Genomic DNA, 26,646 nt, shown 5'->3' with positions numbered 1-26,646 from the left:
AGATGAAAATCAACAAGAATCATTTGTCAGCAAGGAACATATTTGCATTGCTCGCCAGCTTTTAACGTTGGCTACAATCTGTGCCTTCCAAGCTTTCATGTTTTTCTTGTTTATAACTTCATTGTGTCAGATTTATATTAAATTAGAAAAATGACTCTCTTTGCTTGCTGTTGTGTGGTTCCATCTCCTTTCATATGCTTCGCTTATTTCTGCCTGCCAGTCCTAATCTCTTCATCGTCCTCTTTCTCAGATCTCCAGCTGGATTACTCGCTGACAGATGACTTCTGTAAGAACCACTTCCTGGTCGGGCTGCTCCTCAGGGAGGTCAGTGCAGCTCTGCAGGAGTTCAGGGAGATTCGTCAGATATCCATCCAGGTGCTGAAGAACCTGATGATGAAGCACACATTTGATGACCGCTACACCTCCAAGGTAAGCAGCACCCTCCCACCTCTGTCTCTTGCTTTTTCCAATTCACTTCAGTGTCTGATCTTTTGTGTGAGACAGTCTGCTGAGTGATTTATTTGTTTTTCAGAGCCAGCAAGCCCGGTTGGCCACGCTGTACTTGCCCTTGTTTGGTCTGCTTCAAGAGAATGTCAACAGACTGAATGTGAAGGAAGTGTCTCCGTTCACCGTCAACCACTCCAACAATGTAAGGATGCCACCTAGTGGCTTTATTTGAATATTTAATTTCGCAAACCAAGAAAACCACAGAGCATAACACAACCCTACCTTCTAACCATACCCACTGTACCAATCAACACCTTAGAAAAATTAATATACAATACATAAAAAAAGGAAAACATACCAATGAAATAAAAAGACAAGTAAAAAAGGAGGAAAAAGGCTGCTGCAGCAGTCTTAGCTGATAATTTATCAAGCTACAAGTTATCCTGTATATCACATTGTTTCATTTAACACACAGGCTCATTGTCTTTTCTGTGCAATGTATCACCAAATCACCCCATGTATGTGTTTATCATAATTTAATCTGTGGATAATTATTTTCCATTTCACAGTAGTACCTGGATAGGTATAAACTGGGTTCAGGCAGCATCACAAAAATGACCATGTAAGCAGTGAAAAATGTAAATATACACCTATACATATATACATTTAGGGCAAAACAGTATATTCAGTTCTTTTAAAGAGACAGATATTAACGAACAGTAAAAAAAACACTCAAGAGAGATAAAAATGGACTCCATGTATCTAAAAAACTGTTTGATTTTCCAGCTACATCATACCTATTTTTTCCATATTCAGCATGTTCAGGGTTTAAACAGTGATATAGATCCCTCATGTCAAAGCATTCCACACTGAATTACTAAAAAAAATACTTCAAAAGTTTCAATCTGCTAATTTTTGTTAACCAATGCCAAGAGTTTAAAGCAGGTGATATAGAGACCCCTCAAAACACCTTCACCTAACACACAAAGGAGCCCCCAGTGGCTTCTGATAAGATCATATGTCTGTGGCCATTAAAGTCTTGCACTGTTTCCCCTCAGAATGGCAGAGAAGATTCGCTCCTTACCAACGCATTGATGACACCACCGAGGTCCAGCACCTTTTTGGACACCAGTTTGCACAAAGATGTTTTCGGAGTCATCTCTGGCACAGGTGAGTGGAAAAAATGATGGTGGAAAACATCAAGAAAAAAGTTTTAGTTTTTATATTGATATAAAACTTCTATTTCTTACAGCGTCACCTCACACGACATCCACCCCCAACATTAACTCTGTGCGCCACGCAGACTCTCGCGGGTCCCTCATCAGCACGGACTCTGGCAATAGCCTGCCTGAGAGGCACAACGACAAGGGCAACTCTCTGGACAAGGTACATCTCAGAAAGTGCTGCAAGATCTGTGACATGCATAGAACATCCATTTCACTGTGAAAGCCCCCATCAGAAATCCCCTTTTAATGCCAAAAGTGCCACAGAAAGTCACTCCTTGTTAACTTGTACCATTAACTCCCTCACACTTCACCTGTACGGCTGGCAGACGGAGAAGTTTGTACGGAGACACTCCGTCAATGTCCTGCGCTTCTTTGCGGAGACTGAGGAGTCCGTGCTCTCCGTGCGCACCAAGCGCGTCACGATGGACTTCTCCCTCCTCTCTGTGCCCTGTGTGCCAGAGAGGGACCTGCAGCCCACCATTTCACTTCAAGTACAAAACGCCACCTTCCCTCACACAGTCGTCCTCCCCCCTAGCAGTGTCCCATCTGGGAATGTGAAACTGTGTGTGAGAGTGTTTGTCCTAAACCCTAAGCCCTTTCTTTGCCAGATGATTCTCTGGTGCCAAGGAGCAGACCTGCTGTACCACAGGGGCTTTTTTCATCTCTGCTCCTTTACCAGATGTTGATAAGCATGCATGCTATAGGGATTTCTCATTTTCCACTTTCTCTATTGTGTGCTGTGACAATTTTTGCTCTGATTGATAGCCTCAGGCTAAATCTGGGAAAAGGATTGGACTTTACCTAGTGAAAAGAAAGAGGAGCAGCGTTTTCACAGTGCTGTTGTTTATTTCAGCTTTTAGTGGAGCTGCTTTCATTTGTGATGTGTGGTGGCTTTTATCAAAATGTGTGTAACAGCATACTGTATTGGGAAAATACTGGGAAATGGAGGACACCACTAAGTAATTGAAACTATTATCAACCTCCAAATAATTCTATTTTAGTTCCGACTCTTTTTAGAAAGTGCAGACTTCACAGTTTTTGTCTACTTTTTCAGGACAACTAACTTTAGCCTTGAAGTTCTCCATTCTCCAAATTGCCCTTTAAGAAGCCAAAGCCATAGCCTCATGCTTTCCATGAAGTCATCCCCAGCCAGTTTCATGATCTAGACTAACTGCTGGCAAAGGAACGTGCTTGGTATATTGCCAACCCCTTGCTGTGGTAGAGCTGTTGCTCCACCGCTTTGGTTATGTTTTCTCCCTGCTCTCTGCCTCAGCAGGGAGAAATGGTGTTTGATGTCCAATTGCAGTTTTCCCACAAGACATAGAGCCCTGCAACATTTGAGTGAATGACTCCACTAGTATAGCTTTACCACTGTATTGCCAGGCTTTCAGAGAACTCTACAAATAGTTTTTACTACTTTCTTTAATGCAATAGAGTCTATGACACAGACCAAGACTCCATAGTTTAGACTTTGAACTGTGACCACAAAACCAAGTCAAAACTTTACAAGAAAATCCTGTAGATTTTGAAATTACTTTGGTACATATCCTTTGTCTTTTTGATTGACTGAATATTAACTGACAATAGTTTCTGTAAATGGCACTGTGGTTTATCGTGAGGCAGCAAAGGGAACTTAAGAGGGCCAAGAGCCTTGCCAGGATTATATATTTATCTGTGTGCGCCTGACCAGCCTCTTTGTCCCTCAGAACCAGCCTGCCTCAACCCTGGGCAGTACCCCGCTGCGATGTGATAAACTGGACCAGGCAGAGATCAAGAGCCTCCTCATGTGCTTCTTGCATGTGCTCAAAAGCATGTCTGAGGGTAGGATCTCTCTGTTTTCTCCATCTTTCTCCTGTCCTGTCTGAATATCTCTAACTATGTTTGTCTCAGGCACTGTATTAACTTACATGTCAACAATACAACAAACTGAATTTGTCTCTTCAATGTCAATCTCTGTCTCTCTCAGATGCTCTGTTCACATACTGGAACAAGGCTTCATCTGCTGAGCTAATGGACTTCTTCACTCTAGTCGAGTAAGACATCTTAGACTGTTATCAAGAACATCCTGATTGACATTATAAGTCACATAGAAAAGTTTACGGTGACTGATTTTCCACTTACTTTTCTTCTCAGAGTCTGCCTCCATCAGTTCAGATACATGGGAAAGAGATACATCGCAAGGTAATGTTTTCAGTGTCAGTGATTATTATCTGAAATGATTTCTTAGGTTTTACAGTGTAAAGTGATCGAGAATTTCAGACTTCTAAATGAGTCTTTTTTGAAAAGTTAATATTAAGGAATTCTGTGAAATCCTTAATATTTGTGTGAAATACATAAAATCTCCAGTAATATGAAGTTAATAACAATCTAATATATTTACTATGACAGGAATTTAAAAAAATAAAAAAAAACCAAACTGCTGCATGAAAAAAAGCCTGCTAAAAATTAAAAATGAGATTTTAGTTCCACGTTGACAAGTACAATATGTGAAGGTGCATGTATAGTAATTGCAAACAAAATCAATGTCAACATTGTTCTTGTTGTTGTCTTTGTCTAGTTTGACCAGCTCTTATGATGCTATCAAAAAATAATTTTTCCATTGTACATTATTGCCTGTTAAACTTCACACCAGGACATAGTTACTGATTGAGTGTAAAGCTACTGTTTGTGATTGTTGAAGGATGTGACTGTATGTTCAGCATAATTATTTGACAAGTAATTAAAACGTATCAAAACACACATCCAGTCCTCTCTCCAGTATGTGGCAGCTCTGGCCTTGACTCCCAGAGGGCTTTGGGTGTTCACTCTCTCTAACCTCCCACCACTGTTTCTATCTCTGTTCACTCAAATGCTGGCAAGTTTAATATAATGAAATAAAAACCTGGCTCCTGCCCTCTCCTGCTTGGGTAAGACTAAAGGTGGAATTGACTTTCTCAAACTAATGCATGATATCTTCTCACCTCATAAAAGCTGCAGTGCTGTGACACAACTACACCAATAGCATCCGCTTCTCTCATTATATTACATGCATGGCTTAAGCTGTAACTCGCCGCTCTAATGCTGCTATTTCTGCTCTTTAACCTGCATGCCAAACATGCAATCTACACCATGACTTTACTACTACATAGATACAGTAGGTGTATGTGCAAATTCACCCCAAAATTTTCAAATATCACATTTTCCAGTCTTCTCAGTGTGATATTTCTGTATTGTGATACCTTCAAAATCCTATAAGATACATTATCTTTCAATCATTTGGCTTCCAGGATATTTGAGTGATCTTTACACCACTCAAGCGTGTAAAGTGGAGTATTTCTCATCCTAACCTGCTTCACTAACTCTGGCTTTGCCGGTAATCAGCTACTCATCTAACATTTTCCTGTTTCCTCATCAGGAACCAGGATGGGGCAGGACCCGTAGCACATGAGCGGAAGTCTCAGACTCTGCCTGTGTCCCGTAACAGGGCGGGAATGATGCATGCCCGCTTACAGCAGCTCAGCAGCCTGGATAACTCTTACACTTTTAACCACAGTAAGTGCCCCATATACTGTACCTTTCATCAAACATCCTCTACCAGAGGAGCCCCGTCCTCCTCCGCCTCATCCTGTATAGTCTGACTCCTCATGCTTTTCAACATTATCAACATCATCCTCTTCCTCATCATTCTCTGTTTAAACCCAGCCCACCGTCAAGCAGAAAATGCTCCAGAAGACAACAGCAAATTAAATTGAATTGGGCCACGGTAGCTTTTTGTAGAATCACGCCGATTTTACCTAAAGGGCTTAAGCTACAACTATGTGGTAATTCTGTTAAATGGCATCATTTAACAAAGTTTCTTTGTGTTTTCAGTGTAAGAAAGATTTCAAGTATTCTTGGAATATCTGTAGACCATGGTAAGAATGTATCAGGTTGGCAGGCAGTTTGCAGACTGTTATTGGCTCCGTTCATTTGTTGAATTAAGAGCATGCCTGTTTTTAACTGAGCATTAGCTTCTAGTCCTTCTGACCAGCTCATATACTTTTAACTTTATTTTGCATTTCATTCTCTGAAAAACGTAATTCATGTAAAATATGAAGGCTTTCATTCCAAAGTTCTGCCTTTTGTAAAGATGCAGTTTATGTATCTGTTCTGCTTTTATCTCTCTCCTGTTTGTTAAATGGAAAATTCTAAATTGAATAAACACATTTTGGAAAAAAAAAAAATGCTGCTTTAAAGGTATACTTAACAAACACCAACCAACAAATCCTGAATAGTATACCTTTTAAATTTGTCTTTTGGCATTTAAAAACAAAATTAATGCTACAATTAGTAAACTGAATTTGTGTTAATTTATGTTACCACTCATTTAATGAAAGATTCTGTACATTTTAAAGTGTTTTTTGTCTGAGTTTGGAATGAAACTTCTTTTCAACCTAATGAAATTTCTCATTCTTCAAGCAACATCTTTGTCTTTAACACTTTGGTCTTACATTTTAAGATATTTTGACATATGATATGATATGATATGATATGTGAAAAAGCTACAGCTTCCTGTTGTGTCGTCTTTAGCCTACAGTCACTCGGAGGCAGACGTGTTAAATCAGTCGCTGCTGGAGGCCAACATTGCTACTGAAGTGTGCCTGACTGTCCTGGACACCCTCAGTATCTTCATCATGGGTTTCAAGGTAACATATATGATATAATATCAGTCTGTAATGCTGAATCTGATTCTGTCCGTTTCTAAGATGATACGTTCTTTCCCCACAGACACAGCTGTGCTCCGACCACGGCCACAGTCCACTCATGAAGAAAGTTTTTGAAGTCCACCTATGTTTTCTGAGGATCAATCAGTCAGAAACGGCCCTCAAGCAGGTCTTCACTTCACTGCGCACCTTCATCTATAAGGTGTGAAGGACATTGGATCCCTGCCTAATAATACTCTGTTTATCCTGGCCGATCATTGTAGCTGACAAGCTTTCTGTATTTTTCACCCTGCAGTTTCCCTGCACATTTTTTGAAGGCCGTGCTGACATGTGTGCTGCGTTCTGCTACGAGATCTTGAAGTGTTGTAACTCCAAGCTGAGCTGCATCCGCAGCGATGCAGCCCATCTGCTCTACTTTCTCATGAAGAGCAACTTTGACTACACAGGTCGCAAGTCATTTGTTCGGACGCACTTACAGGTAGGATAATCTTCTGTGGATCTAATGTGTCCACACATTAGTTAACCCTAATGCATGGACCCCTTTAACAGCTCAAAAACATGGTTTTATCACCTTGATGCCTCATGAATTTTCCTAATTTTATGAGAATTGGTTATAAACATGTTTCAGAAATCAAATAGTACAGAAAATTAGGCAATTGGTTTGGGGTCTCGGAAACACCAGCTGTAAGATGTGGTTAAAAACGATAGATCTTCATATGCTCATATCTGTGATTGGTGTTTACAGTTCTTTTCTCTAGGGCTGCAACTAACCATTATTTTTATTATTGATTAATCTGTCAGTTATCTTCAAGATGAATCGTTTGGTCTATAAAACTTCAGAAAACTGCAAAAAATGCTTGATATATTTTCCGTGGGCTCAAGATGATTTCATCAGATGTCTTGTTTTGTCTTATCAACAGTATAAAACTTAAATATATTCAATTTACTATAATGTAAGACAAGGAAAGGCAGAACATTTTCACATTTGAGAAGCTGAGAGAAAAATTGAAAGTTTAGTATTTAGCTTGAAAATTGACTTTAACAATTAATCAATTATCAAAATAGTTGTAGATTAATTTTCTTTTGATCAACTAATCATCTAATAGTTGCAGCTCTACATTTCTCACAGTGCTGCTGCTCCCAAATCTCAAATAAGTGTATACGCACACTTGCACACATATGTTTGTTGCAAGTCTCCAAAATGGTGAATGTGAGGATCTTATTCACCAAATGTCACTGTGTAGAATAACATACTTTTCTTTGTCCCCGAACGACTTTTTGGCAAACAAAAAGGTCATACATGGTTCATGCAAGGCCCTTAAAGTACAACATATAAAACATGAAATATGTGGCTTGTACTTTTCTACATACTGAGGTTTAATAAGCAATTGTATTATAATATTCACACATATGACATTGTGGGACACTAAAAAACCAGGAAATAAAGCCAATGTCAACAAAACAAAAGAAATAAACAATATTTAATAATAACTCATATTTCTTTTTCTTTAGGTGGTGATTGCTGTCAGTCAGTTGATAGCTGATGTCATCGGTATCGGAAGTACTCGCTTCCAGCATTCTCTGTCAATAATCAACAACTGTGCCAACAGTGACAAAACTATTAAGGTTTGTTTACTTATGCTCTTTCTCTACTTTAATAAACAATTAAAATATAAGTAGAATTAGAAACTACAATGACAATATAACTAAAAAATAACACAGCTGTTTGCTCTAATTTCTGCATCCTCCTTCACAGAACACAGCTTTCCCATCAGATGTGAAGGACCTGACCAAACGCATCAGAACGGTTTTGATGGCTACGGCTCAGATGAAGGAGCACGAGAGAGACCCGGAGATGCTGGTGGACCTGCAGTACAGCCTGGCCAAGTCTTACGCCAGCACGCCTGAGCTACGAAAAACCTGGCTGGACAGCATGGCTCGAATCCATGTAAAGAACGGAGATTTATCAGAGGTCTGTGATAAGAGACTCTGCTCAGTCTGTGCTGATAGGTCAATCAGAGACCAATTTAACATGTGATAGACTCCCCTTATGTTCGTATCTGATGATAGGTCTGTACAATTTCTAATAACAAATACGGACAGTTTATTACCGACAGTTTACTACATGCTGATGTTCAGTTTGTGGGTAATACTGTGCTGTATTGTAACATAATACTGTACTGTACTATTAATATCACTTTTCTTATCTGACTGGGGTTGTTCTTGTTGTTTACAGGCAGCCATGTGCTATGTGCACGTTGCAGCACTTGTGGCAGAATATCTGAGGAGAAAAGGTACTTTAATAATCTTTTTATGATCAAAGTCTTCTTAATAAACAACTGAACAAATAACACACTTTTTTCCCTTTTCCCCAAAGAACAAGAGCACATCAGCCAGACAATAAGACAAACAGCAAAAAGTAAACATGATCATAATTAAAAAATAAAACAAAAGACAGAACAGAAAAGACTTAACTAAATGACAATATATATAGTCAGATAGTCTTCAGTAATCTGTGGAAAGTTTCTCTTTCCTGCCACACAGCAGCTCTGTTATATTAATTTTTTTGTACGAAAGATTGGGCTCATAGTTAAAACGTTGTCTCATCTCATGCTGTGTGCAGGCATGTTCAAGCAGGGCTGCTCAGCATTCCGAGTCGTGACTCCAAACATTGATGAAGAAGCGGCCATGATGGAGGATGTCGGCATGCAGGACGTCCATTTCAATGAAGTACATACACCTTTTCTACTGCTAAAGCAAAAGATAAATCACTGTCTGTTTAATTTACTGTAATATGACTGTGCTAATATGATTTGAAAGAAGCACCATGACCTGTATGTAGTATTACTACTTTATGACTTAATTTGATATCATTTCATTTAGATTTAAGCTTTCATTTGGAAGGATTTCACATTCATGTCTTCATGACATTTAGCTCTTGTTCCTACAGAGGTTGATTGCACTCACTGTAAGCTGCTTTGAAACCAAAACCTAATGAATGTCATGTTAAGTAAATGTGATGTTGCAGGAAGTGTTACATGTTCTACTTAAACAGAAGAAGAGAGAAGAAAAACAGAGAAGAGAAAAACATTTTAAGCTCTCCATTAATCCATTTTTAAAAATAACGAATCATCCTTTAAAGTGACAACTGGCTGGTTCTTTCAGTGTTTCATCTTGAATTTTGCAGCAGACCTCCAAGATATGAAGCAATGGACAAACCAGAAGAGCAATGACCACATTTTGTAGTTTAGACATCAACATAATTCTTGTGTATTTCTTATAGTAACAAACCTATTTGGGAGGGACATGTCAGCTCATTTGAATTAACAAAAACAGGAGAGGGAGCCAGCATTTCACTAGAATAGATGTGTGCTTCCTTTTATTTGTTCACACTCATCAAATACGGTCATGATAAAAGAGGAGTTGTCTTACTTTTTATGGAAGCAATTTTCTCATGTATTGCTCATCAACTATTTTTTTCATCCCTCATGTTCCCTCAGGATGTCCTAATGGAGCTTTTGGAGGAGTGTGCAGATGGCCTGTGGAAAGCGGAGCGTTACGAGCTCATCTCAGACATCTACAAGCTCATAATCCCCATTTATGAGAAGCGCAGGGACTTTGAGGTACAAGGTGGCCTCATCTGGAATTTTATCACCCCACTAATTTATCCCATTTATCCCTAATCAGATGTTATGACTTTGCACAGAAACTGGCCCACCTGTACGACACGCTGCATCGAGCATACAGCAAAGTGACGGAAGTCATGCACACAGGCAAAAGATTGCTGGGTACCTACTTCAGAGTGGCCTTCTTCGGCCAGGTGGGTTAAACACTCAAGAAACAGCATCAACATATTCTGTAAAGAGGGGTGTTATTTTTAGTTTATTTGTCCAACTGGACCTATTGTTTATTTGATTTCCACACTAACTGCATTTTAAATAATTCAAATTTGATTTCACCAAGTACACAAGTATTAATTTGGTTGCTGGTGTTGTTAAGTAATTCACACTGAGCATGGGAGCTGCTGAAGGTGTTTCTTTTTTATTTTTAGAGCATGGCCACATGCAGTGGCATTTTATGACCCACTCTAATACCCTTTTCTGCTTTTTATCCTCTTTGAAGGCGGCGGTAAGTTGTGTGGTAGACCTTGCTAGCCTTTCTGAGCGGCCTAAATCTTTGTGTGTTGTTGGTACTGCTGTAATCCATTGCACTTATCAAACATAGTTTGCTGCTTCAAGTTACAGTATCAATCGGTCACCATTGCTGCTTCCTGTGTTTGGGATTGTGTTGCATGGCATTCGTCCACTTCTGCACTCATTTCAGTGTTTCTAGGTTTCTACGATTTTAGTACTGACCCTCATTTCTGTCTTGTTTTGTGACATTTTCTAAATAATTTGCTGGGTGTGGTTACCTCTACCTGTGTGCTTGATAGAAATAACCTACACAAATTCATGTCTCTTGACATGATGGTCTAATGTTAATGCAGTAGTTTGAATAAGTATTTTAGATAGCTCTCATGGAATAACTGATTTTATTTTCTGTTGTCCACACCCATGTAGCAGTACCAGTTTACTGACTCAGAGGCTGAGGTAAATCAATGTGAAAGCCAATATTGCAGTTGGACTGCAGTGATGTTTTAGGTTGTGTTGTGCTCCTTTGCTAATGCAGTGCTACTTCACGTGCATTGCTTATCGTTTGGCCCTTTAACTCCTCCACTACTCCAGCCTCAGTGTTGTTCTAATTATAGTAGGAAACCCTTGAAGGGCTAATACTGTAGCAGGATTCATCTCTCACTGGGTAAATGCATGGCTTCACCCATCTGTTTATGGGATTATACGTGTACATAGAAGACAATTGACTAAACCAAGTGCTCCCACTGACAGTGTGAAATCTATATCCCACCTCTGTCCTTTGGTCTGTCTCATGTCATTGAACTGACACTAGTTGATGTCTTGCAGTGCAGTTTTTTTCTTTTTTTCTGTGTGTCTGTGCTTGGACATTAGATAGAGGGTTGTGTATTTGTGGAGTCTGCCAAACCTTTCAGCCCAGATCTGAGTCTTAAAGAGTACTTTAACATTTCATTTAACAAACTGTTGGAATGACTCCCACTCACAGCCCATGTTTGGTTTGATGTGGTATAGTGTGCTTCTTTACATCTTATGAGATACACAGTATTTTTAGTTATTGTGACCATTGAACATGTTTTGCATCTTCTTAGGGCTTCTTTGAGGATGAAGATGGTAAGGAGTACATCTACAAAGAACCCAAATTCACTCCTCTGTCAGAGATATCTCAGAGGCTCCTGAAGCTGTATTCTGACAAGTTTGGGCAGGAGAACGTGAAGATGATTCAGGACTCTGGGAGGGTGAGACTTTGTTGATATTTCATTTGTGATTATGATTGATTTTCCCAGACGCCCAACATGGCCCATATGATTTGTAATGACTTGTAATGTCATGTATGTTCTGCAGATTAACCCCAAAGACCTGGATTCTAAGTATGCTTATATCCAAGTGACACATGTGACCCCTTACCTGGAGGAGAAGGAGCTGGTGGACAGGAAGACAGACTTTGAAAAAAGCCACAACATCCGTCGCTTTGTGTTTGAGATGCCTTTCACCATATCAGGCAAAAAGCAAGGCGGGGTGGAGGAGCAGTGCAAACGCAGGACTATACTAACCAGTAGGTAACCTTATGTATGTGGTAGTGTCACATAAGATAAGCTCCTCAAAGGGCACTCAGCAATTTAGTAAAACATAAAATTGGGGACTTGGGACAGATTCAGAAAATAATAGTCAGAAATGGTGCAGCAGAGGCAGATATTCTGACTTTTAGTCTCTTGTTGCTAGTGTTTATTGTTAGACCCTGGTTGCCTTGTACATGTCCATGTCTTTCAAACACCACACCCTCAGTTTCAGTTAAAAAAATGTTGTCTCCAAGCCTGAGCAGAGATATCTCTGATGCCATTATCAGGGATATTTTTTCTTGTAAACTGATCTTTATGTGTAAAATTGGTGTAGTTCCCCTTTAAAACAGTATAGAGATCATCTAAAAAAATGAGATACCTTCTTCACTTAAGTGTTTCTCTCATTTTCCTTCCAAACTATGGTCCACCTCCTCCCATTGTCTGTATATTCACACAGCAGGCTTCAAATACATTGCTCAGCAGAAAGGTCTTATGCATGAATGGAAGACCTTGATTAGATTCTGAACATGTAAGCTGTTTGTCAAGGACCTTTCCTAATCTATAATCACAGTTATATTGTTTTATGGTGCAAAAGATCCAAAAGTTCAACAATGTCCTCTTATCTTTATTATGTAAGAGCTTTCACATAATGTTCATTACACATAAGTGGATTCTGAGCTATAAAACTTAGAAAAGCACGTGCACTGAGAAGCAAGGTGTTTACTGGTCTCCTCGTTGTGTTTCTGTCCCCCAGCCACACACTGTTTCCCCTATGTTAAGAAACGTATAGCAGTGATGTATCAACACCACACTGATCTCAGCCCCATCGAGGTGGCCATCGATGAGATGAGCAAGAAGGTGGCAGAGATCAAACAGCTCTGCTCCTCCAGTGAGGTGGACATGATCCGTCTGCAGCTCAAACTGCAGGGCAGCATCAGTGTCCAGGTGAACAACATACACACACACATACAGGACATACTTTATGAAATGATTATGAATAAAAACATAACATGACATGACTTTCTGTGACATCCACCCTCAGGTAAATGCAGGTCCACTAGCCTATGCCCGAGCGTTCCTGGATGACGCAAGCGCCAAGAAGTATCCTGATAACAAGGTCAAACAGTTGAAAGAGGTCTTCAGGTGAGATTTCAACAGTTTAAATCAAAGCGTAATCAGGTTTTACGACTTTGTTTAATTATTAATTTATTTAATTGAACAGGCATTTTGTGGAGGCATGTGGGCATGGCTTGGGCATAAATGAGCGGCTAATCAAAGAGGACCAACAGGAATATCATGATGAGATGAAAGCCAACTATAGGGACCTAGCCAGAGAGCTGTCCATCATCATGCATGAGCAAGTGAGTACATCATTGCCCAGTCTGCATTAATGAAATGACTGATAATGTGATTGATAACACACTTGTTGATAATGCCATTCTCTGTTTTTCCCTTGTGCTGACATGAGCAGATTGGATGGTAATGCAAGAAGCAACATATAGACTGAGTTGTTCATTGTTGGTCCAGCCAGACAGAGGCATCTCTTCTCAGACATTAACCTACATCTTGATGGCTGTAGGATCTTTCATTTTCAAACTCATAGAAAATCCTGGTGTTACAGTCTGTTAAAGTCTTGATGGTCATATTAATAAAACCACAGAAACCACATTTTTAGACCTGGGTTATTGCACTGGGTTATTCTAGTCTGCTTAATGTTACATCAATAACCTCCAGCAAGTTCACCTGCAGCTTTTATTTTAACAAAAAATAAATTTGATCATATGACTTTACTTTTATTCAAGCTACAATAAAGGTCCACCTTAAAAGCACTGGATAGATTGGCAAAGCTATCTGATCTGACCACAGACAGGCTTATCTTTATATGCCTACAATAAATCTTTAAAAAATCAGCTTGACGTAGAGCATTCTCACATATGGATCCTCTTGATACTTCAAAAGTCAAAACCAACTTATTCTCCCTTCACTATGAAAACTCCTGCTGGCTGGATCAGTCTCTTTTTGACATACAGTATCCCTTTTGGATTGCTGATATGAATTTGTTTGCATGTGTATGCAGTAAGCATGTACATACTGTATATGTGTGTTCATATACGTTTTATGTGCATGAACAATATGTAAATGTATATCTATATCTGTATATGCATGTACACACATCTGAATGTGTGTGCTTATGCATTTACATTTGTTTTGTATACACATACACACACAATTATGTCTTACACTCTAATGATTTTCCGTTGATGTTATGTGTACTTCCTGTTTTTTAGTTGTTGTTTTCTGTTTTATGGATCTGTTAACCTTCAAGAAAGGGGTGCAGATACTCCACCTTAAAGGAATAGTTCTACATTTTAGAAAATACACTTATTTGCGTTCTTTCCGAGAGTTAAATGAGAAGATTGACAGTGGTATCAGTCTTCTTATCTAATTCTTGGACTATGTCTTGTAACTTCCTGTAGTCTTGCCAGGTAACTGGTCCCAGCCAAAAAGTTGCCCTGCAGATAACCCCCTTGTAAAATGGCCAGTTGTTGTTTTTACACTTAAGGTTTTCTAAGGATAGATAGCTAGCTGTCTCCTAGCTTCATGAGTAGTGTTGATCTCATCTAGCTCTAATAGGGCTTGACTGAAATAGTATTGGTATGTTTTTATATCTCATTCTTCCTCTACACACTCTTCCTTCTAGATCAGTCCTGTGGAAGATGGCATGAAGAGCGTTCTTCCGGACTCGCTTCACATCTTTAACGCCATCAGTGGCACGCCAACCAGTGCCACCATCCAGGGCATCCCCAGCTCTTCCTCTGTGGTATGATGCTAGCCTGGGGTTAGCCTTGAACTCAGCGTCTGCTATATTCGCCAACCGGGCGCGCCAGTGGGGGAAACTGAAAAAACCTTCTCTTTGCTGTCTGGCTTCCCTCAACAGACCATAACTAAGGCACCAGACTTATTTAACATATACAAACAGTATGGTAACTGTGTTGGGTGTGGCCAATTTAATTTTCCTGTGACAGCACACCGGTGAAGCCTGAGACATGACCAACAAGAGAGGGAGTCGTGCTAGGAGAGATGACAGGACACAGACTTTGTCCCTGCTTCACACATCATGTGTGATGAGACATAACCTGTCTTCTCTCTCACCTGTTTCTACCTGAAAAGACTGGCCAGTGTTTTCCATGGACACATTCCTGTTGGGATCTATTATATGCATGTCATTACACTACACCCACCAACCTCCCAACAGCCCATTTTTGTTTATTTTGTTAATGTTTCACATTGTGTTTTTGTATGTACAGTATTCCACTTTTATAAGCCACTGTATTGACATCTAGATGAGCGGCATACGCTGCATACAACGCTCATCTCCCTGTACATGAAATTATATTTCTATAAAACTGCAAATTTGCAAAAGGGCCTCTTTTGATTTATGTTAGCATTTAAGCTTAAATCACTTCAATGTCTTAGAACAGGAGAGTTTTAGGATATTTAAAGCCATTGCATACAAAAAAGTATATTCCAAGTTGTTTATTAATGTATATAAAAAAGGAGTGTGTGCAATATTTGCAAAGTATCTTGCTGTGTGGAGCTCATACACTGTAAAGATGATGTTCACCTTTTTTGCCAAAGCGATGAGGTGTGGAACCAGACACTTCGCCTACTGTGGAAGTAATTTGAAGCTTTTACCATTTTAGTGTTCATTGAAATGTTCAAGAAATTGTTTTATATTTGGGCAGCAATGGTTCTTTTTTTATTTTTATTTAACACAAAGTCACTGTTCTGCTGTAAACAGATATGTTCCCTAATGCTTTTCTTTTAAATAAAATACACTCATTTCTCTGCAGTTGTATTTATTTACTCATTTATTAAAGTTTATTCTTGTGTTGATGCTTACATTTGGTTATTGAGTTCCTGGTGCTTAATCATTTTTTATGAGGTGTCAGGGACTGTACATAGCTGACTCCCTATCTCCTACATCTCCTGTTCCCACCCATCATAAAAGCAACACAGTCAGCAGTGTGGATGACACATCAAGGGCTAATAAGAAACCGTATTACAGAAACACTCCCATTCTTGAACTGTGAAGGATCAATTATCACCTGCTCCGCACAGGAATCTCAAAGGAATATCCAAATAGAAAGTTTCACTGAGACATCATGGCAGGTGAGTTTGCAAACATTTAATTAGGTGTGTTATTCAAAACCACAAAGAGTAATTATTCTAAACTGCACAGTGCACACACCTGAGGGAGAAGTCAGAACTATCAACACTTAGTTACATACTCTTTACCTCTGCCATATTGTTTCTTTATTTAATACTGAAATGTTGATTATAAAAAGAGTGAGAAAGACAAAATACAACAAAAGAAGCTACTGCATTGCTCTATTGTATGGAAAACAACCAGTTATTTAAACTAGTTTCATCTTGTGCACAGATAACGAAGATCCCAAGAAAGGGAAGAAGAGCAGAGGGACGGTAAAGTATTTTATTCATTAATTTATTGGATGTTCATGCAGTTTTTTCATGTTCATGTTAAATAATAATCAATAGGAACAAAGAAACCAGGCTTTCAATATGCCATTCACTGTACTGATGTACTGAATACTTTTGTACAAGTTTGCAGTGGTTGTATTTCACTAAAGTGTTTCCATTTTAAGATTTTATACACAAGACATATGATCAGTTTATAAAATATGATATGATGATGATACATTTTTACAGATTAAACACAATTTTGAATGCATGAATGCAATACTTGTAACAGTGTATTTTTATAGTGTGTGGTATTTACACTTTTACTTAAGTAGATTATCTAAATACTGCTTTTATCCATCAGGACAAACAGGTGTGTGGCTACCCGATCAGCATTTTTTTCATTGTTGTGAATGAGTTCTGCGAGAGGTTCTCCTACTATGGCATGCGCGGTGAGAATATTTCATAAACAAAATCCTGACTAAACGTTGCTTCACAGCTGATACTGTGTCTGATTAGATTGATGATTACATTCTGTAAAATAAGAAGAAGCATCCATTTTCCTACCTGTCTACAGCTGTCCTGGTGCTGTACTTCAAGTACTTCTTGCGCTGGGATGATGACATGGCCACCTCCATCTACCACACTTTTGTGGCTCTGTGCTACCTGACCCCTATTCTCGGGGCCATCGTGGCTGACTCCTGGCTGGGAAAGTTTAAGTGAGTGACTGCCTCAAATTCCACCAATTCAATGCATGAAGGCTTAGATTATTTTCTCATACAACATACACAAGTAGTTTTAGATTATAACTGTCTCTAGTGGTGGAAAGTAACAAAGTACATTTACTCAAGTACAATCTTGGGGTACTTGTACTTTACTTGAAATGGTAAATGGACTATACTTGTATAGAGCCTTTCTAGTCTTCTGACCACTCAAAGCGCTTTTTACACCACGAATCACATTCACCCATTCACACACATTCATACGCTGAATGGTACAGGGGCTACCATGCAAGGTCCCAACCTGCCCATCAGAGGAAATCTAATCATTCATACACATTCACACACTGATGGCACAGCCATCAGGAGCAATTTGGGGTTAAGTGTCTTGGACTGGAGGAGCCGGGAATCGAACCACCGATCTTCCGATTAGTGGACGACCCGCTCTACCTCCTAAGCCACACTTGAGTCTTTCCATTTTCTGCTTCTTCAACTCCACTACATTTCAGATGAAAATATTGTACGTTTTACTCCACTATATCTATTAGACAGTTAAAGTTGCTTGTTACTTTTCAGATTTATTAAAAAAACCATATATGATAAGCTAAACATTAAACCATTTCCTCCCAGACTTTTTGGTTTGTGACCCCTTACAAAAAGCTGTGCCTAGTTTGAGCCCTTTGACACATTTCAGACATTTCAGTTCCACCAAAGACTGATTTCCCAAAATGGTAAAATTACCCAATATTTCATTTTCTGATCAAAGATCAGAGAAAAGTAAAAAAAAATAAATAAATAAAGATTTGTGTAATAGAACTTGGTGACCAACTGGAAGGAGCCTAATCCTTAGGTAGGAAGCCACTGTACTAAACTACCCAACTATATATAAATTATTTACAAGTGGCTCCACCATGATCAGCTACTACAATAAGATTTTACTTACACTGATGTATCAGTATTAAAGGGGAACTCCACTGATTTTAAACATCAAAGTGTGTTTACAGGTCTTGGGGAGTTCTACTGCATAAATGAAAAAAAGTCCTATAAAGCCTTCTGTTGCTCTAGAGGGAGGGGTGCTTAGTCTGACAAATTGCCTCTTGTGATATCACTTGGGCTAAAAACAAACCTTTTAAAAGTTAAAGAAATCCAGTTTTGAGCAGGAAAAAGAAGCACGGATAAAAAAGATGATATCTCTGGTTCAGCTGCATCAATTTTGATCCATCATGAGTCAGACATGTTATAAAGAATTGCAATACTAAATCAGTGCTATCTCTTTCACTCTCCTTCTCACAGGACTATCGTCTACTTGTCCATTGTCTATGCAATCGGCCAGGTTGCAATGGCTGTCAGTGCAATCCATGACATCACTGACTCGGACAGAGATGGCACACCAGACAACATAACCCTTCATGTGTGAGTTTCTATTCTACCACAGGAATAATTGAGTCAAAATCCACAGTGTGGCATTTTGGCATACAGTTTTTACCATATATTCTACAGTAAAACCTGCTCATGCATGTGTTCTTCCTCACATTCAGTGTGTTGTCCATGGTGGGGCTCTTTCTCATCGCTCTGGGCACCGGTGGCATCAAACCTTGTGTGGCTGCCTTTGGTGGAGACCAATTTAATGATGACCAGGTTAGAATATTATCTTACTTCTGCCTCTCTAATGTTCAACCTTTGGTGTTGACCATAACATCAAGCATGTAATTGCAACACCTGTAGTTTTACTGCATGTCATCCCACCTCTCTCCTTTCCCATTTCCTGTTTCCTCTCTACTATCCACTATCAAGACATAGACAAAAATATACAGCCAATTCTGTTAGACCGTACTTTGGCAAAGTGGTGCTTTGAGATACATGCTAACATCAGCATAATAACATGCCGTTAAGCAGGTATAATGTTTACCGTGTTCACCACCTTAGTTTGGCGTGTTAGCTAAGATTAGCTAATTAGCACCAAAGTACAGTTGAGGAAAATGGTAATGTCATTAAGCCTAGAAGAAGTCAGGAGACTACCAAAGTCATTAGGATCCATCCTCTGGGTACCTTGAATATCTGTACAAAATTTCATGGCACTCTATCCACTAGTTGCTGAGATATTTCAGTCTGGACCAAAGCAGTAGACTTGCAGATTGACATTGCCATCTGCCATGCTGTTAGCATGATAGACGTTCACTGACGTATTTCTCTGTGCAGGAAAGCCAGAGGAGAACTTTCTTCTCTGTATTCTACCTGTGCATCAATGGTGGCAGTCTCCTGTCAACTATTATCACTCCTATCCTGAGAGGTAGGTATGAGTGGGACAAAGTTTGTGCCATAAGCATGAGTGCATGTGATAATTGGAAAATAGAAGTTATTGAACAGTTTTTATCTCCATCTGCAGCTCAGCAGTGTGGCATCTACAGTCAGCAGAACTGTTATCCTCTGGCCTTCGGTGTCCCTGCAGCACTAATGTTGGTTGCACTTGGTATGTCTAAACAATTTGGAGACTGTGATATTATACATGAAGCAAAAAATGTAAAGGTTTGGTATATACAGCGTAATCATTGTGATGTTTTGTCTGCGATGCCCCTAACAGTGGTGTTCATCGTTGGGAGTGGTATGTACTATAAAGCTGAGCCACAAGGGAATATCATGATGGATGTGTGCAAATGCATCGGGGTAAGTCCAGTTTACACCATTTGCATCAACACTGTCTGCATTCGTTGTGTACCAACAGTGGCTCTGTTTGTTTTAAAAGCAAATTCATTTTTCATTTTGCTCTTCCCTCAATCAGTTTGCCATTAAAAACCGCTTCAGGCACAGAAGTGATCAATACCCAAAGAGGCAGCACTGGATGGACTGGGCAGAAGAAAAATACGACGTAAGTTTATTTAAATCTTTTAAGTTTTCATACAAGCTTTGTCTTTAATTCAATAACATCAGCTCATATTCTGTCTTTCTGCACTGTAGAAACTCCTCATTGCTCAGATCAAAATGGTGCTGAAGGTCCTCTTTTTATACATCCCACTTCCGATGTTCTGGACCCTATTTGATCAAAAGGTATCTTAAAGCTTTAACACTTATCACTCATCTGAAAGTTTCCCAGTGTAAACCCTGCTAAATTCTCTACCTCTCTTTAAGGGTTCTAGATGGACTCTGCAGGCCACCAACTTGGATGGGAACTTTGTAAGTTTGATGATTAAAACCAACAATAAATACATTTACTGACTAAAGCAATGTGTTCATGTTCTACTTATCTCTTTGTGTCTTTGCAGGGACTACTTGTTATACAGCCTGATCAGATGCAAGTAAGTTGAAATAATTTTATCATATTTGCTTGGACTGATGTTCTTCACTGAACTCTATTTGAGAAAATTCTCACTGTGCAATTTATGTTTTTGAAAGACTGTCAACCCCATCCTGATCCTGACTCTGGTGCCTATCATGGACAGCCTCATCTACCCTCTGATCAAAAAATGTGGCCTGAACTTTACGTAAGTACCACTGGAGCTCAGTGAGCCAGCTACAGAGCATATACCATATCTGTAAGTCATTTATACAGTTATTGAATAACTTTGTAGGGTCACTGAAAAACATTTACTTTGAGGGATGCAGAGATTTCTCACTTTCAAAGTTTCATTCTCTAAATGTTCACCATTTTGGAACAAAAACTCCTCATCCATTTCAAAATACTCTCAATCTCCTCTTCCCCTTTTTTGCATATTTAAAGGAATAGTTTGACATTTTGGGAAATATGCTTGCCAAATTAATGCCAAATGTTAGATGAGAGTATTGATACCACTTTAATATTTGTTACCAAGCCAGCTTATATTTAGCCTACAAACATATGACCCTGTCTGTCTGCGTATTTCCCCAAAATGTCAAAACACTATTTTAAAAGCTCGACAATAGACAATTGTGCTATGAGTAGTAAACAAGCAGCAAGATTTTGTAGAGGAAGAGCTCAAACATGCAGATCTCAATTCAAGACTTGTGTAACTTCACACAAGCCTGTAATAACCATGTTAATGTTGAAAATGCTAATATTACAGTGATTTAAAAAAAAAAAAGAAAAAAAAAGAAAAAACATATTCTTGTATTCAAATTAAGACATATTTGTGCTGTAAAGTTCCCAAATGTTAGACAAACCAGTAACAGTACTTAATGTTGATTCAACAGACCTCTGAAAAGAATGACAGTGGGGATGCTTCTGGCAGCTACGGCTTTTGTCTGCGCCGCAGTGGTTCAGATTCAAATTGATGTAAGTGTAAAAGTATAGGTAAGTATAAGAAATGACTCTTGGAGTTCATAACAACAACAACTGTTCATTTCTACTTTGTATTCATTTCCAGAACACACTGCCTGTCTTCCCATCAGCCTCACAGAGTCAGTTGAAATTACTTAACATGGGCAGTAAACAAGTGACAGTTAAACTGCCCAACAATGATCAAATGGAACTTCTTGATGCTCAGGTATGTCCTCATATCAATAACACAAAACTTTGTACAAAACTGGGGCTTAGAGGTTTAAAACTCAGTGAAAATCAATTGCATGTGATCCAAAATACTACTGTTTGTGTCTGTATATTCCCAGTGTTTTTACTTTTTCATTTCTTTGTTTTGTAGTTCAGTGATAATTTCTTCACGTTTGAAGCAGAACAAATCAGCGTCTCAATCAGTCAGTTAGGCGGTCCTGAAATGACGAGATCTATTTCCTTGACCAAAGGAAAGCGGCAAACGCTTCTCATTCCTTCAAACATCAATAAGGAATGGGTGATGGTGAGTTAGAAGCACAAAGTAATAAAAATAAAGACACACACGAGATCTTTTAATGGTTAAATTACTAAACATCCACCGTCTCATTTCCTCAGACCGAGGATTTGACTGCTAAGCCAGAGGAAGGCTACAATGCAGTCCGGTAAGTAAAATCACAAATGTTAAAACTGTATTAGTGTTGAAATAATTATACATACAACTATGTGTATATATATATATATATATATGTGTGTGTGTGTGTGTGTTGATAATAATTATAATTTATAACTATTTTCGTAATCAATTAATTGTTTTAGTTATTTATCTGGTAAAAATAGTTATTTGCAACCCTAATCTTTATCTGCATTTTCAGAGGAAATGAGTAAAAATTAAGGGATTACATATGTTAGTTTTAACATTGACTGTTTTAAAATTTTCTGGCTGTAATGTTTTACTCAATGTGTAATCATTTCAGATTTGTAAATGGTATGACTACAGCAGTGAACGTATCAATTCCTGGAGAAGATGTAGAATTAATTGAGCCATTTCATTATTCCAACTACTCCCTGATAAAATATGGAAAGTAAGTATTTTTTCATCTTAACTAATATGTTGTTTTTATACATTAATCATCATTTTTGCAAACAAAAATACAGTTTATTAAACAGATTTTCTTGTCTAATGATCAGGGCTACCTTCACCATAAGGAGTGGTTCACGGTCCTGCGAGTACAGCAGGGAGTTTGGATTTGGAAGTTCATATAATTTCTTTATCCCCGACATTGGACCAAGTGTAAGTGTCAACTAAAATTTCCAGTATCATGGATTTTACCTGGTCAGCTATGCAAAATTTTATCTCATCTAATAAGTGACATTCAACTATGAATTGTGTCAGATCATTCTGTAATTGGTTCTCCAAAGCCTGATACAGCTTATTCTTCTGCAACAATGAACATGGGCACTGTAGTTTATTTTGAGTCAATCCCACATACACAGTCTGCTGCTGTCACTAAAGTATATTAATCCACAGCTGAAAATAGTCCCCAACAAATGCACTATTTACGTCTGTATGACAAAAAAATTAGTGTTCACAGCGTACAGCATTCACATGTTCTGGCAAAATCTGTCCTGTCTTTTGTGTCACACTAGTTGAGAATCAGTGCCCTAAACTGAACTATCATAATTATTTCTGTTTTTTATTTTAGTGTCAGGACGATATTACATTTGCAGAAGACATCAAGCCCAACTCGGTTCACATGGCCCTCCAGATCCCACAGTACTTCTTCATAACTGCTGGCGAAGTGATGTTTTCCGTTACTGGTCTGGAGTTCTCTTATTCGCAGGTAAAGGCAAACCTTGTTTCAGTGCTGTACCATCATACAAGAAGGTGTAGGTAAAATTGAATATTTCCAATTTTCTTTGTCCCTGAACTAGATAATAGTTCTGTATAATACTCTTTGTTCATTTCATGTCATTCTTTTGCGTCTTCAAGGCACCTAGTAACATGAAATCAGTGCTGCAAGCAGGCTGGTTGCTCACCGTTGCTGTTGGCAACTTCATCGTTCTGATTGTGGCTGAGCTCGCAAAACTTCCCAAACAGGTAAAAAACAAAATGTACTCACACAAATTAAGCTAAAACTAATCCTTACAGACTAAATACTTGTAATAAACATGTTAGACATGTGTTTCTGTGCCACGTAGTGACGGTGACACATGATGACGCATTAATACCGTGTTTGTCCCTCTGTGTCTCTCTTCCTCTTTCAAAGTGGGCAGAGTACGTTCTCTTCGCCTCCCTCTTGGTGGCTGTGTGTATCATCTTCTCCATCATGGCGTATTTCTACACCTACATCGACCCCACTGAAATTGAGGCCCAGTTCAAGAAGAAGATTGATGAAGATGATGAGGATGATAGAAGCCAAATAGAGAAGTCGGAGATTGAGATGGTCAAGAAAGACTCGATTAAATGTCATGATGAAGATGATGCAGCCAAACAAACCAAAATGTGAAGTCTCAAACGCAGATTAGATGTCAATAATTGGTTTATATCTTCTATCTTATTCTAAACCTTAACATTGAGACATGAAGTAGAATGTACAGTAAATCTACCAGTATTGCCTATTTGTGTGCACGCATGTCTGTGTGTGTGTGTGTGTGTGTGTGTGTGTGTGTGTGTGTTTGTGTGTGCGTGTGTATGTGTGTGTGTGTATGTGAGTGTGTGTGAGTGAGTGTTTTAAATATTTTATATTTTATTGGCAAAGACCGATATGTAGTCCTCCAACATTACATTCAGTATGACAAATGGATATATGGATATACTGTTGGCTGTAGAATAATAAAACAACCAATAAATGCTATTATTTTCCATTTACATATTATTAAGTGTAATTGCTCTTTTATATTCATGTGTACATTATGTTCAAGTAAGCAATAAAAATAAATCCTTCCTGCGTGTTTCATCACTGACAATTGAAGTCTTGAGAACCAGGGAGCTCCAACTTATATCAAACCTTAAGTTTAAAGCTTCCAGACATACAGTATGAATACTGAATAGTGTGTTTTTTGACACTAAATGTGCTTGGCAAGTACTGAATGTCCTATTAGATTAGATTAGATTCAACTATATTGTCATCAAACAAATACAGTACAAGTATTTCATGACGAAATGCAGTTGGCATCTAACCAGAAGTGCAAGTAAGGCATAAATTAGTACAAGATTAAGGTAGTAATTGTAAGCCTATGTATAAATAAGTATGAATGTGATATATATGCACAGGTTATAAAATAAACTGTGTGAGTGCTAGTGTACAAATATACTGTATATACAACAACAGTGGATTCCAAAATGAGGTCTGCTGTGCATCCACTTAATTTATCTCATGACACATATCAGTCTCTTGTCCAGAAGCCTCTGCATCAAATCAGACGGCAGTGACCCCTAGTGACTTGATCCCATCTACTCTGCGCACAAGCCCCATTTTGGTTGGTATTTTTCGTCCAAACAAGTCAGTGGTAACTACATACCATGTCAAAAGTGACCACGCTACTCAGTGATACTAATACATATGAAACACTGAGGCGAGAGTCCACAAGCAGCTATAAGAAAAAGGCCATAGTGTGTCTACAGCAGCAGGAGAAGAGAAAGACATTAACTGTTCATCATATCACCGCCTTTACCCTGGAGAGGCCACACCATGCATGTATAGACTCCCCAAGATACACAAAGAAGGAGCCCCACTCAGGTCCATCAGCAGCAGCATCAACTTGATCACATACAACATTGCCAAGTATCTAGCCACCATCTTAGACCAAGAATTTTGTCAACAAGGTTTGAGAACTGAAACTAGACTCAGGTGAAGCCATGGTGTCCTACAACATTACTCTTCACATATATTCCAACTACTGAGGTGGTGGAGACTGTAAGGAAAAGCCTGCTACAAGGCAATACCCTGGACAACAGAACCAACCTCACCCAGACCAGACATGTGACCTGCTTAACCTCTGCCTGAACACCACCTATTTCAAATACAGCAAGGGTTTTTTTACAGGCAGAAGCACAACTGTGCCATTGTGGCTAACCGCTACATGGAGGAAGTAGAGAGCAGAGAGGACAGAAACCTCCACATTAAAGTATACAGGAAACCCACACACTACCATCAGTATTTCACTCCCACCATCCAGTAGAACACATGCTAGAGGTCATCAGAACAATGCACCACTGGGCTGAGAATGTGCCCACAAGTACCGAGGTGAAAGGGAAGGAGTGAACATGCTGGGCCTTTGTCAAAACAGCTACAAGGTCTGTTAAGAACACTATAACTTCAGGTGGAGAAAATAAGCAAAACATTATCATTCCATACGAGGCTAAAGTATCTGAGTAACTCAGGAGGATCTTCAACAAAACACTACATCCCCCCTGCAATACACTGAGACAGAAGCTCATCCACCCTAAAGACCACACACCCAGACTCATGCAGAATAATGTAGCATATGCAGTCCTATACATTAGAGAAACAGAACAGCCACTTTAATGACAGTATGCACACACTGGCTATCCAATAGAGAGGATAAATGGTTTGAAAGAGGACTGAAGGACCAAGGCCATGTCAAACTGGACAAACCATCACTCAACAGGGGTGGTGATCAATGACACCAGTTATCAGCCACTTACAATGCTGTCCAGACATCCCCTCCCAGGCAGGTCAACACCAACCAAGACTGGAATCATTTAATAAATTTCCCAGTTGGTAATTACTCTTGCTACCTGTGCAGTCTTTCTTTTCTTTTTTAATTTTTAATACATGTACATCACACCAGAAAAGTGTGGAACTGGCACCTAAGTTCCCTTTTTTAAATTAAGTGAATTTCTTTCATCTTCTTCTTTTTTTCTTTCTTTTATTGAACATCATGAACATACAGACATTTAAATAGAAATGTGCAATTCAAAATATTGTTGTGCAAAACATGATTATATGTCAAGTAAATCAAATGTAAGTAATACATAATATAAATAAAATAATAATAAAAGTAATATTTAAAGGACAGGTTCACAAATTTTTCAATTATTTTTAAAGATAATAGTCAGATGTCCGAATGAACATTGAAATGGTTTTTTCTTGCTGTAATCATTCCTCCTATTCATACTGACCATTAGATCCCTTCATAA

General features: G+C 38.8%; 2 protein-coding genes across 9 annotated transcripts in view; both read left to right on the top strand.

Annotated features, from left to right (window-relative positions):
- The window catches only part of LOC121906631 (dedicator of cytokinesis protein 9-like), an 83,191-nt gene extending 67,297 nt beyond the window's left edge, over nt 1-15,894 (top strand). For 2 of the 8 annotated variants that reach the window (XM_042425577.1, XM_042425578.1), the window contains exons 31-54: nt 251-429; nt 533-649; nt 1,506-1,617; nt 1,700-1,833; nt 3,380-3,494; nt 3,640-3,706; nt 3,807-3,854; nt 5,068-5,204; nt 6,222-6,337; nt 6,420-6,557; nt 6,651-6,833; nt 7,868-7,981; nt 8,112-8,327; nt 8,592-8,649; nt 8,733-8,774; nt 8,979-9,085; nt 9,856-9,978; nt 10,062-10,175; nt 11,574-11,720; nt 11,827-12,037; nt 12,796-12,986; nt 13,084-13,184; nt 13,264-13,402; nt 14,743-15,894. In XM_042425577.1, coding sequence (XP_042281511.1) covers nt 251-429; nt 533-649; nt 1,506-1,617; nt 1,700-1,833; nt 3,380-3,494; nt 3,640-3,706; nt 3,807-3,854; nt 5,068-5,204; nt 6,222-6,337; nt 6,420-6,557; nt 6,651-6,833; nt 7,868-7,981; nt 8,112-8,327; nt 8,592-8,649; nt 8,733-8,774; nt 8,979-9,085; nt 9,856-9,978; nt 10,062-10,175; nt 11,574-11,720; nt 11,827-12,037; nt 12,796-12,986; nt 13,084-13,184; nt 13,264-13,402; nt 14,743-14,868 — 3,035 coding nt within the window. In that variant the 3' untranslated portion in view covers nt 14,869-15,894. Of the gene's footprint in view, nt 1-250; nt 430-532; nt 650-1,016; nt 1,070-1,505; nt 1,618-1,699; nt 1,834-3,379; nt 3,495-3,639; nt 3,707-3,806; nt 3,855-5,067; nt 5,205-5,522; nt 5,567-6,221; nt 6,338-6,419; nt 6,558-6,650; nt 6,834-7,867; nt 7,982-8,111; nt 8,328-8,591; nt 8,650-8,732; nt 8,775-8,978; nt 9,086-9,855; nt 9,979-10,061; nt 10,176-11,573; nt 11,721-11,826; nt 12,038-12,795; nt 12,987-13,083; nt 13,185-13,263; nt 13,403-14,742 lie in introns of those variants that run through there. The other 6 variants (XM_042425581.1, XM_042425584.1, XM_042425579.1 and 3 more) reach the window with 4 other exon arrangements.
- Nucleotides 15,895-16,892: 998 nt separating this feature from the next.
- Nucleotides 16,893-24,166, top strand: slc15a1a (solute carrier family 15 member 1a). The gene is made up of 21 exons (XM_042425585.1): nt 16,893-16,975; nt 17,101-17,242; nt 18,536-18,655; nt 18,781-18,880; nt 19,442-19,532; nt 19,629-19,712; nt 19,824-19,906; nt 20,022-20,108; nt 20,198-20,287; nt 20,369-20,413; nt 20,503-20,535; nt 20,633-20,721; nt 21,407-21,488; nt 21,580-21,699; nt 21,853-22,005; nt 22,098-22,144; nt 22,457-22,564; nt 22,671-22,773; nt 23,186-23,323; nt 23,473-23,580; nt 23,750-24,166. Exons 1-21 carry the CDS (start codon nt 16,969-16,971, stop codon nt 23,987-23,989), a joined length of 2,070 nt encoding a protein of 689 aa, XP_042281519.1. The 5' UTR covers nt 16,893-16,968; the 3' UTR covers nt 23,990-24,166.
- Nucleotides 24,167-26,646: the final 2,480 nt, after the last annotated feature.

Source organism: Thunnus maccoyii, chromosome 11 (genome assembly GCF_910596095.1).
Source record: "Thunnus maccoyii chromosome 11, fThuMac1.1, whole genome shotgun sequence".
NCBI lineage: Eukaryota > Metazoa > Chordata > Actinopteri > Scombriformes > Scombridae > Thunnus > Thunnus maccoyii.
The sequence above is the reverse complement of the archived record's forward strand: the minus strand, read 5'-3'. Positions and strand labels throughout refer to the sequence as shown.